This window comes from Scyliorhinus canicula, chromosome 7, assembly GCF_902713615.1.
Source record: "Scyliorhinus canicula chromosome 7, sScyCan1.1, whole genome shotgun sequence".
Classification (NCBI taxonomy): Eukaryota; Metazoa; Chordata; class Chondrichthyes; order Carcharhiniformes; family Scyliorhinidae; genus Scyliorhinus; species Scyliorhinus canicula.
Genome location: NC_052152.1, coordinates 19265918 through 19278330, shown reverse-complemented (window position 1 = coordinate 19278330; position 12413 = coordinate 19265918). Strand labels below are relative to the sequence as shown.

Here is a 12413-nt window from a genome sequence, read left to right as displayed (position 1 = left end):
GACAAGTCTCCTGGCCCTGATGGAATGCATCCCAGGGTGCTAAAAGAGATGGCTAGGGAAATTGCAGATGCACTAGTGATAATTTACCGAAATTCACTAGACTCTGGGGTGGTCCCGGTGGATTGGAAATTAGCAAACGTGACGCCACTGTTTAAAAAAGGAGGTAGGCAGAAAGCAGGAAATTATAGGCCAGTGAGTTTAACTTTGGTAATAGGGAAGATGCTGGAATCTATCATCAAGGAAGAAATTGCGAGGCATCTGGATAGAAATTGTCCCATTGGGCAGACGCAGCATGGGTTCGTAAAAGGCAGGTCGTGCCTAACTAATTTAGTGGAATTTTTTGAGGACATTACCAGTGCAGTAGATAACGGGGAGCCGATGGATGTGGTATATCTGGATTTCCAGAAAGCCTTTGACAAGGTGCCGCACAAAAGGTTGCTGCATAAGATAAAGATGCATGGCATTAAGGGTAAAGTAGTAGCATGGATAGAGGATTGGTTAATTAATAGAAAGCAAAGAGTTGGGATAAATGGGTGTTTCTCTGGTTGGCAATCAGCAGCTAGTGGTGTCCCTCAGGGATCCGTGTTGGGCCCACAATTGTTCACAATTTACATTGATGATTTGGAGTTGGGGACCAAGGGCAATGTGTCCAAGTTTGCAGATGACACTAAGATGAGTGGTAAAGCGAAAAGTGCAGAGGATACTGGAAGTCTGCAGAGGGATTTGGATAGGTTAAGTGAATGGGCTCGGGTCTGGCAGATGGAATACAATGTTGACAAATGTGAGGTTATCCATTTTGGTAGGAATAACAGCAAACGGGATTATTATTTAAACGATAAAATATTAAAGCATGCCGCTGTTCAGAGAGACTTGGGTGTGCTAGTGCATGAGTCACAGAAGGTTGGTTTACAAGTGCAACAGGTGATTAAGAAGGCAAATGGAATTTTGTCCTTCATTGCTAGAGGGATGGAGTTTAAGACTAGGGAGGTTATGTTGCAATTGTATAAGGTGTTAGTGCGGCCACACCTGGAGTATTGTGTTCAGTTTTGGTCTCCTTACTTGAGAAAGGACGTACTGGCGCTGGAGGGTGTGCAGAGGACATTCACTAGGTTAATCCCAGAGCTGAAGGGGTTGGTTTATGAGGAGAGGTTGAGTAGACTGGGACTGTACTCGGAATTTAGAAGGATGAGGGGGGATCTTATAGAAACATTTAAAATTATGAAGGGAATAGATAGGATAGATGTGGGCAGGTTGTTTCCACTGGCGGGTGACAGCAGAACTAGGGGGCATAGCCTCAAAATAAGGGGAAGTAGATTTAGAACTGAGTTTAGGAGGAACTTCTTCACCCAAAGGGTTGTGAATCTATGGAATTCCTTGCCCAGTGAAGCAGTTGAGGCTCCTTCATTACATGTTTTTAAGGTAAAGATAGATAGTTTTTTGAAGAATAAAGGGATTAAGGGTTATGGTGTTCGGGCCGGAAAGTGGAGCTGAGTCCACAAAAGATCAGCCATGATCTAATTGAATGGCGGAGCAGGCTCGAGGGGCCAGATGGCCTACTCCTGCTCCTAGTTCTTATGTTCTTATGTTCTTATGTTCTTATGTAACTAATTGGAATTAAGATTAAGACCAAATTGTAAAATAACAAGTTAAAATGCTGTTTCTAAGAACTTCTACTTGTGTGGCTCATATTAAGACCAGATCTGGTTACCATGAGTCCAATGTCCTGAGGCTGGTCGCCAATGGGAACCCTAATGATTCCAGGCAGGTCTATCAGGGTCAGGTTCGGAGCACAAGACGATTCCACTTCCAGACTGATCAGTTCAGAACTTAATCCAGTTCTTCCAGCTAGTTTTTCCTGGGCTGTAAAATAAAATACGTGCATTTTTTTTTTCATAATTGCCCTCTGCAATAGCATCATCTCCATTTTACATATAGATATCCGATTAGGTGACACCCTTTGGGAGACACAGCCATCATCGTCCAGGGGTAACGTGGCCATAAGACGGTGGATCTCTGAGCTGTGATCGCACTGTTCACCCATTACCCCTGTTCTCACTAAACCAGGTGTTGTAAGACTCCTTACTGTACCCACCCCAGTCCAACACCGGCATCTCCACATCATCACTAAACCAAGTTAGCTGTCAGTCTGGCACGATTTTAAAATTCACATTTGTGTGTTCAAATCCACTTGTTCCCTCAATATCTTACCTCCAGCCACCCCCCCCACCCCCCCCCCCCTCTCTATTCCGTACCCTCTTCCAGTCCCATTCAGACCTCTGACACATCCCAATTTGTGGCTGTGCCTTCAGCTGCTTAGGCCTAAACTCTGGAATTCTATCCCTAAACCTCTCTGTGCTCTCTACCTCTCTCCACTCCTGTCAGTCGCTAGTTAAACCTATCTCCTTAACCTGATCACTTGTTCTAAGACGGCCTGATGTGACTTGGTGCCTTGTGAAGCATCTTGAGGCATTTTTACTGTCTTAAGGGTTCTGGTTTTTGTTGTTTGTTGAAAGAAACAGATGACAATCCTGCACCCAGTCATGTGGAATCATGAGAACTCAACGCACTGGATTTAACAAGCCCCCTGAGGAGGTTTGAGGTGAAGATCCTGGAGCGGTGCAGAGTTCCATCAAACATGGCACCTGGAGAACATCGAGAGCACACAACTGCATCCTAATGATTGTGGAATTAGGAGCGTTGTGATCCCAACGTGAACAGCCCTGGGAATTTTCAAAAGAATTTTCCACAGGTCTCCCGCAGCCAACGAGGCAGGGAGTTTTCACTCAGTGAGCCTGGGTTATGGAATCATAGAAGTTACAGTGCAGAAAGAGGCCATTCGGCCCATCGAGTCTGCACTGGCCCTTGGAAAGTGTACCCCACCTAAGCCCACAACTCCACCCTATCCCCGTAACCCCACGTAACCTTTTTTGGACATGAAGGGCAATTCAGCATGGTCAATCCACCTAACACTGAATCCCCATACCAGAGGTGTCTAACTCACTGCATCACCCATTCCCCCTAACACATTGCACGGTGCTTTTTTTCCCCAATCAATTTAATTTGAATGAAACTGGTGAACAATCGTTTTACACTTTGTACCTTTCTTAATTTCTTCTTCCACCTGAAGTGGGCTGTTCAGTGTTACCGAATAATCTCGATAATGTAATTGTCCATTCCATGGCGATCCGTTCTCTGCGTTCTTCAGTTTCAACTCAAGAGGGCATCTGGTAACGATACCTGATGTGAAACATCACAGTAAGAGTACCTTGAATTCCACAAATATATTCACGATTTGAATATTGGAGATAGTGCGATAAATGGACAGGTGCCTCCACTAACACGGCACAGAGAAATAAATGTATTTTGGGCACGGCTCATGTTTAAAGGCAACTATCCCATGGCATAAGATGGAAGGCACAGTGAATAAACATGATAGGTTTCTTACCCGTGCCCCTGGGCAGAGCCACCTCCGACAGCATCTCCAGCACCGAGCTCTTCCCTGAACTCTGGTCCCCGATCACGGCGATGACGGGTAGTGGTAGGTCCTGGGCAAGGCCCAAATCTCTCATCGAATCAATGAGATCAATGTAAGGACGAATTTTATTTTCAAAATCAGTGTACAAGAGGCTGGCCATTTTCTGAAAACAGAGCAATGCAATCAAACATCCTTAATTGTTGTCTTCAGAGGTGGAGGTGAAATGTATCATATGCACAGTGTCATTTCTTTAGATGCCCCGCCTAGTGAGTCCCGCATCTTGTACATGAATTGACGGTAAATTGCTTTGAAACATTCTGAGGTCATGCAGGGCTCTGTGTAAATCTGAATCTTACTTTCCATTGTTACAATCTGGTGAGGGCGGGGGGGGGGGGGGGGGGCAGGTGGCTCCCCTCTTTTCCCACTCCTCATTTGACATCCACAAGTTCTTATTTTTAAAAAACGATTTTCTTGCCAATTTCAGGAGTGCTTAACTGTTTACACTGCGTGACAGTAAAATACACAATTACCCAGGTTTTTGTGAGTTTTTAAGAAGAAGGTAGTTTTTAATTGTAGGTAACCCGATCTAAGTCCTGCAGATTTCAGCATTGAGGAGGTTTAAAGATGTAAGCGTACAGGCTATCTGTTTGTCTGGAAACAACAGCGCCGAGATTGGAGTTGTTTGTAAAGTCTTTGTCTGTGGCACCTGGATGGACAAAATCAAGGGAAAGGCAGGCAGGAGAGAGGGAGAGAGAGAGAGAGAGAGAGAGGGAGTCAGAGAGGGAGTGAGAGTAAGAGAGAGAGAAAGAAAAAATCCACTCAGGGTCTTGATCCTTAGCATCTCCGTTGCTTGTCCTGTTCTGTGGAGGAAAGGTGTGCTTAAACACCCAAAGGGTTGTTTCACAACACAATGCATGCTCACATGTGGACAGACATCATATGTCTCTGCCAGCCACTTCCAGCATAAAACCCCAGCAGTGATGGGAGAAAACAGGGGGCCAGCTCCTGAAGAATTGTTCACTTCAGTCCTCTGCGTCATAGCAAGGAACTTGTCAAGTGAAGCACTGGGTGAAAAAACTTTACCATTCCCCAATGTAACCACTAGGTGGAGCCGTAGCATGTTATAGGGACACAGTGTGGCATGACAGTCAATAAACTAACTTCAAAGTTTTATTCACAGCAGATATTCCGAGGTTATTTTTTTAAAATTCAGATTACCCAATTATTTTTTCCAATTAAGGGGCAATTTAGCGTGGCCAATCCACCTACTCTGCACATCTTTGGGTTGTGGGGGAGAAACCCACGCAGACACGGGGAGAATGTGCAAACTCCACACAGACAGTGACCCAGAGCCGGGATCGAACCTGGGACCTCGGAGCCGTGAGGCAGCTGTGCTAACCACTAGGCCACCGTGCTGCCCCATATTCCGAGGTTATAAGGATGCAATATATGTACAGTGAGATTTCAAGCCTCCCTATTTCGTCTCATTGTTTTCCTTTTCTCCTTCCTCTCTGAGGGTTGACTTCTTGCTGGCTGCGTTTCCATGGGCATCCTGCTGTCTGACTTGGCACAACATCAGAATTGGTACCATTAGAGTGGGTCGGGTGGCAGAGCGGCAGCTGGGAGGTGGCAGAGTCGATACGGTGGCAAGGTTGTAGATGGCAAGGTGGGTAGGTTGCCAGCTGGGCGGGGTGGTGAGATTGGTTAGGGTCAGGTCGGGACAGTGGGGGAGTAACAAAGAGTCTGAGGGTCAGTTATGGAGAGGGGCGTGAATTTGGAGGTCAGTTGTATAGTTACCCACGAGTTAGACCTTTTTGTCAGTCTAGCATTGCCTGGGTAACTACTGAGGGAAGTGAGTGGACAGTCTCGAAAGTCTGCCATGCTGATTCTGATAGGGGACTTTTCCGAAGGGTCTGGGGTGGTGGGGGGTGGGGGGGGGGGGGGCTGGAGGATCGGGGGGGGGGGGGCTGGAGGATCGAGTGGAGGACGGTGCTAGAGGTTCAGAGGGTGTCAGGGCAGTTGGGGGCAGGGCGGGGCGTTAGAAGGTCGAAGAGGGGAGTGGGAGAGTTGAGGAGGGGAGTTGGGGGGTTGGGGGAAGGAGGAAATCGAAGGTGGGCACTCATGAATCTGGGGGAGGGGGGGGGGGGGGAATCAGTTACATAGTTACCCAGGAGTTAGACCTTTTATTTCAGTTTGACATTTCCTGTCTAACGATTCAGATGAGTGAGTTAAAGCATTTGAAGTCTCCGACTCCAACTCTGAGACAGAGTCTGAGACAGGCCCATTGCAAGATCAACACAGACGAGACGGGGACTATGTAAAGGTCCCATGGCCTCGGGCCGGAATTTCAGGTCGCCGGGCGGATGCTGCCAAACAATCCCGCCCATAAACTCCTTTTTTGGCAGGGTCCCAGAAGGCAGGAGAATCTTCCATCAGAAGTTGAAACTTTTCAGGCAATTCCTGCAGTGTCTTTGTGACGGGTTTTCCTCGACGTCCCATAGCTTATCTTCTGGGGTAAACCCAGGGAGTAACTACCAAAAGTTGTGTGTCTACGTGATGTGGGTTGAAGGATGAACAAAAAGTAAAATCGCCATAGTCCCAGATGACCATTGGCTGCTTTCCCCTTTGAGGGGGGAGAGCTGACTGGTGGTGATTTAACCTGAGGATCGCCACACCTCAGGTGAGGGGCAAGGTTGAGAAGGTGCGGCCTTCATGAATAACCTAGGCTGGGTATGAAAATTGAACCCACGATGTTGGCCTTCCTCTGGATCACAAACCAGCCGTCCAAAGGGTAAATATTGATCAGGAAACTGGGGAGGATTCCCCTGCTCTTCATCGAAACGAGCTGCTTGTGAAATCTTAATCCACACCCTCAGCACCTCGGGATTGGTCTCCCAGCCTTGAAGTCACAGCTACTAATTAAAGGTCTCCAGAAATCTGAAAGTGCGAGAATATCCACAAGAGGGAGCTGCTCTGCCAGTCAATGAGATCATGGCCGATCTGATTGTAACCTCAACCCCACGCTGCTGCCTACCCCTCCCCCTTGGTAACCTTTCACCCCCTTTCTGATCAAAAATATTTCCAGCCCTTCCTTAAATATATTCTGCCTCCAAAGCCCGTTACGGAAGAGTTCCAAAACCTCACAACCCTCTGAGAGGGAGAGATTCTCTTCCTCTCTATATCTGCCATTTTGTAGAGGAAGGATTCACCCTGCAGCATGAGCAATGGGAGGAGTACTGTCATTGGGGTCAATCCCATGGACCCACTGGTGGGGGAGCGTGAAATTCTGGTCATGTGGACATCGTCTACCGAGTATCATAGAATCATAGAATCCCTACAGAGCAGAAGGAGGCCATTCGGCCCAGTGAGTCTACACAGACCCTCTGAACGAGCACCCTACCAAGGCCCACTCTCCCCACTCTATCGCCATAACACCACCTCACCTGTTAGACACTAAGGGGCAATTTAGCACGGCCAATCCACCTAACCTGCACATCTTTGGACTGTGGGAGGAAACCGGAGCACCCGGAGGAAACCCACGCAGACACGGGAAGAACGTGCAGACTTCACACAGTCACCCGAGGTTGGAATTGAACCTGGGTACGTGGTGCTGTGAGACAGCAGTGCTAACCACTGTGCCACCATGCCACACCACGGTTGTCGGACATGCTTAGCCTACAGATTGACTTGAAGCACACATTATGATTTGGCTGAAAATAAGACACCTGGACAAGAATGCCTCAGGATCATGGAATGGTACAATACTGGAGGTGGCCATCAGGCCCATCTTCGCTAGAATTTAGAGGGTTAAAGGGTGATGTGATTGAAGTATCCAGGATATTAACAGGGAAACACAGGGTGGATGAAGATAATCTATTCCCAAGGGTTGGAGATTTGGGGGCATAGCCTAAAACGTGGGGCTAAACCGTTCAGGAGAGATGTTAGGAAGACTTTCTTCACTCAAAGGGTGGTAGAGGTTTGGAACTCACTCCCACAAACAGCAGTTGAAGCTAGATCAGTTGTTAATTTTAAGTCTGAGATAGATAGATTTTCTTTAAGCGGCACAGTGGGGCAGAATGGTGGCACAGTGGTTAACACTGCTGCCTCAATGTGCCATGGTGCCCAGGTTCAATTCCGGCCTCGGGTCCTTGCCTGTGTACTGTCTGCACGTTCTCCCCGTGTCTGCGTGGGTTTCCTCCGGGTACTCCGGTTTCCTCCCACAGTCCAAGATGTGCAGGTTAGGTGGATTGGACATGCTAAATTGCCCCTATTTTTCCAAAGGTTAGGTGGGTTTACAGGGATAGGACGGGGTATTGGGCTCAGGTAGGGTGGTCTTTTGAAGAGTCAGTGCAGACCTGATGGGCCAAATGGCCTTCCTCTTCACTGTAGAGATTCTATAATTCTGAAAAGATATTAAGGGATATGGGTCAAAGATATATGGGTACTTGGGGCGGGATTCTCCCTCCTGGGGACTAAGTCCCCACACCCGCTGGAAAACGGGCGGGAATCACTCTGAATCACCCCCTCCCGCACCCACACACCCCCAACCACACACACCCACCCCCCCACCCACCCCACACCCTCACACATCCCCCAACAACCCCACCCCCCACCCACACCCCCACCCACACCCCCACTCACACCCCCACCCACACTCCCACGCCCCCCACCCACAACCCCACCCCCCACCCACACCCCCAACCACACCCCCCACCCCACCCCCCACCCACACTCCCACCCCCACCCACACCCCCCACTCACACCCACACTCCCACACCCCCCACCCACTCCCAACCCCCCGCACACACCCCCACCCACAACCCCACCCGCACCCCCAACCACAGCCCCCACCCCCACCCCCCACCCACACTCCCACCCACACTCCCACACCCCCCCACCCACACTCCCACCCCCACCCACACCCCCACCCCCACACCCACACTCCCACCCCCCCCACCCATACTCCCACCCCACCCCACACCCCCCACTCACACCCCCACCCCCCCACCCCCACCCCACAACCCCCCCACCCCCCACCCCCACACTCCCACACACCCCACCCAGACGCCCACCTCCCCACCGCACACACCCCCACCCCCCACCCACACTCCCACCCCCACCCACACCCCCCACTCACACCCCCACCCCCACCCCCACACCCCCCACCCACTCCAAACCCCCCACCCCCACCCCACAACCCCCCTACCCCCCCACCCACACTCCCACACACCCCACCCAGACGCCTCCCCCCCCCCCCACCGCACACACCCCCACCCACACCCCCACCCCCACCCCCACCCCCACCCCCACTGCCCCCACCACTACCTGGAAAACCTGACTCTACTCGCGAGGAACTGCAGCTATCGGGATGTGACGGCCGAGGAGCACATGAAGCTGCAGATCCGGGCCACCTACGTGGCTGGGGTCCGATCAAACTACATCAGGCAGCGCCTGCTGGAAAACGGGACCTCTGGCCTGCTGGACACGGTGGGGTGGCCTACCAGAGCCCCAGTGCGTTCCCCGCAGACCCGGCGAACCCCTCGTGGACAACATCGTCGCGGCCCCCGTCGGACCCGACTACGTCACAGGCCTGTGCCGCGCGTCTGCCAGTCCAGACCGGGGGCCTGCAGTGCTACTTCTGTGGCCAGGATCAACACCCCCGGCAGCGATGCCCAGCCCGCACAGCTACGTGCTGCGACTGTGGCAAAAAGGGACACTTCGCCAGAGTCTGTCTGGGCCGACCTAAAGCCCAGAAGTTGAAAGCTCACCAGGCCCGACCCATGGACTCACAGGTCCGCAGACCCTGCAATGTGGCTGCGTGCCTGCCGGGACTCGTGCGACTCATGGGGGACGCCATCTTGGCCGCCGGCTCCAACACCGACCGACACGTGCGACTCATGGGAGCCGCCATCTTGTGATACCGCCGACCACACCGGCTACCCGCAGCTCGGCGCAGTCACCCTCGACCAGTCGCAGCCGAAACAGCTGAAGAACTCCATGATGGTCGTCAGGGTCAACGGGCACGAGACCCCCTGTCTTTTCGACTCCTGGAGCACGGAGAGCTTTGTTCACCCTGACACGGTAAGGCGCTGCTCCCTTCACATCTACCCAGCCTCCCAAACAATCTCCCTTACCTCCGGATCCCATTCGATACAGATCCGGGGGTACTGTATCGCTAACCTCGCGATGCAGGGCGCCGAATATGCTCGTTTTAAGCTGTACGTCCTCCCTCACCTCTGCGCCCCCCCCCCCCCCCCCCCCCCACTGCTTGGATTAGACTTCCAATGCAGTCACCAAAGCCTGACCCTACAGTTCGGCGGACCCTTACACCCCCCCCCCCGACGGTATGCAGCCTCGCGACCCTCAAGGTCCCTCCTCCCTTCCCTCTTTGCAAACCTCACTCCTGACTGTAAGCCCGTCGTCACCAGGAGCAGGCGGTACATTTCCCAAGACATGATTTTTATCAAGTTGTTGGTCCAGCGACTGTTGAGGGAAGGGATGATTGAGGCCAGCAACAGCCCCTGGAGAGCACAAGTAGTGGTTGTCCGGAACGGGGAAAAGAATCAGATGGTTGTGGACTACATTAACCCATTAACCGATTCACGCAACTGGATGCGTACCCCCTCCCCGCATAGCGGAGATGGTCAACCAGATCGCACAGTACCGTGTGTTCTCAACGGTCGATCTGAAGTCGGCCTACCACCAGCTCCCGATCCGCCCGGGAGAGCGCCACTACGCTGCCTTTGAAGCAGCCGGCTGACTCTTCTACTTCCTCAGGGTCCCTTTCGGCATCACTAACGGGGTCTCAGTCTTTCAGAGAACGATGGACCGAATGGTGGACCAGTACGGTTTGCGGGCTACATATCCGTACTTGGATAATGTTACCATCTGCGGCCATGATCAGCAGGACCATGACACCAACCTTCAGAGGTTCCTCCAGGCCGCCCAATCCCTCAACCTCACATATAACAACGAGAAGTGTGTTTTCCGCACTACCCGACTGGCCACTCTCCAGGTTTCACGACGGCGTCGGACGTGGCGGAGAATTCCGCCCCCAATGTCTCCTCAAGCCCCCCCATGTCTCCTCAAACCCCCTGTGTCTGCTCAAATCCCCCATGTCCTCAGAGACCCCATGTGTCCTCAAACCCCCATGTCTCCTCAGAGCCCCCATGTCTCCTCAAAGCCCCCATGACTCCTCAAACCAACCCCACCCCCCACCGTGTCCTCAGAGCCCCCAATGCTTCCCTCAGTGACCCTCCTGTGTCAGCTCCCCCGGTGAAATTTGATTCTGTCTCATCAAGGTGAATCGATCAGCAAGTGTCGGGACAGAACAGTAACAGTCTGTTCAATCCTGCAGCAGTGAACACAGGAACGGGCGGGTAGAGAGCAGATTGTTAACTGGCTGCACCTACCTGAGTGAATTAGGCCGGGCCAATGTTCAGCCTCTGCGGTGACAGCTAATTAAAATTTCCTTCTTGCGTCACCGTTCCTCACTTTGTGCTGACGGCTAGCCCCCTTTGTCCCAGAAAACAGAGATCAATTCGCAGATCCTCTTTTCTTTTTTGGAGTGGGGTGGTGGTACGAGGGGTGGGGGGGTGCTGTATGAAGATTTGGAACCAAGCAGGAACTGACTTTCCAAACTCACTTTCTGTTTCAATTTCAGACTATTACGTCAGGATTAAATTCAAAGTCCTTTTCCTGTCAGTTGCTGAAAGCCTGTGGCTGGAATGAGATATTTAAATTAAAGAGAGAGAGAGAGAGAGAGAGCAACTAGACAAGTTAAAGACAGAGGATTCAAGGAAAATCCGCAGCAACGCCAGTGGAACACCCTATTTGGCAAAGCCCCTCTCCCCATACCTAGGCCTACTCTGCTATCACAATGAGCAAGGCTTGTCTAGCCTCCACAATATTAATGTTGTTCATTCGGGGGCCGGGTCGGAGAATCCCCGGGGGACGGCGTGAACCCCACCCCACCGCTCCGACGCCGGCTGCCGTATTCACCGGCGCGGGTTTTCGATCGGGGGCGGGGACCACGCCACACCAGTTGGGGGCCGAGCAGCTGTCAGTTTCTGGCCAGTCCCACGATCGGGGCCCACCGATCTGCGGGCGGGCCTGTGCTGTGGGGGCACTTCTTCCTTCCGCGCCGGCCCTTGTAGGGTTCCGCCATGGCCGGCACAGAGAAGACACCCCCTGCGCATGCGCCAGAATACGCCGACCGGTCTGCACATGCGCTGAACCACACCGCCAGTTCTGCGCATGCGCGAACTCACGAGAACCAAAAAACAAAAAGGGGGTCAAGATGGAGGTGAAAGTTCATATTATCTGAATGTCTGTGTCTTGTGTGTGTGTGTATCTGTGCCTCATGTATACGTATGTGCATCCGTGTTCCTGTGTGTGTCTGTGTGTGGGTCTTGTGTGTGTGTCTGTGTCTTGTGTATGTGCATGTATTTGTGCGTCTGTGTTTTGCATGTGTGTATGCATGTGTGTGTGCGTGTGTCTGTGTCTTGGAAATACTAAGGGACTGAGGGTCTTGCATGAAGGAGGAACGGGAGGAAATCCTCATTAGTCCGGAAATTGCATTGGGAAAATTGATGGGACTAAAACCCAATAAGTCCCCAGGGCCTGATGCTCTCCATCACAGAGTACTTAAGGAAATGCCCCTAGAAATAGAGGACACACTGATGATCATTTTCCAGCATTCTATAGACTCTGGAAGAGAACACGGGGAATTATAGACTAGTTAGCCTGGCATCAATGGTGGGCAAAATGCTGGAGCCAATTATTAAGGATGAAATAACTGAGCATTTGGAAAGTGGGGACAGGATCGGCCCATGTCAGCATGGATTCGCTAAGGGGAAATTATCCTTGACATATCTTCTGGAATGTTTTGAGGATGTGGCCAGCAGAGTGGACAAGGGTGGACCAGTGGATGCTGTGT

General features: G+C 51.7%; 1 protein-coding gene across 1 annotated transcript in view; it reads right to left on the bottom strand.

Annotated features, from left to right (window-relative positions):
• Nucleotides 1-11108, bottom strand: part of LOC119968766 (interferon-induced GTP-binding protein Mx3-like) — a 37513-nt gene extending 26405 nt beyond the window's left edge. Inside the window, exons 1-4 of the mRNA XM_038801468.1 lie at nt 10888-11108; nt 3446-3638; nt 3100-3237; nt 1709-1860 (exon numbers count right to left, since the gene is read on the bottom strand). Coding sequence (XP_038657396.1) covers nt 1709-1860; nt 3100-3237; nt 3446-3635 — 480 coding nt within the window. The 5' untranslated portion in view covers nt 3636-3638; nt 10888-11108. The remainder of the gene's footprint in view (nt 1-1708; nt 1861-3099; nt 3238-3445; nt 3639-10887) is intronic.
• Between the last annotated feature and the right edge of the window lie 1305 nt (nt 11109-12413).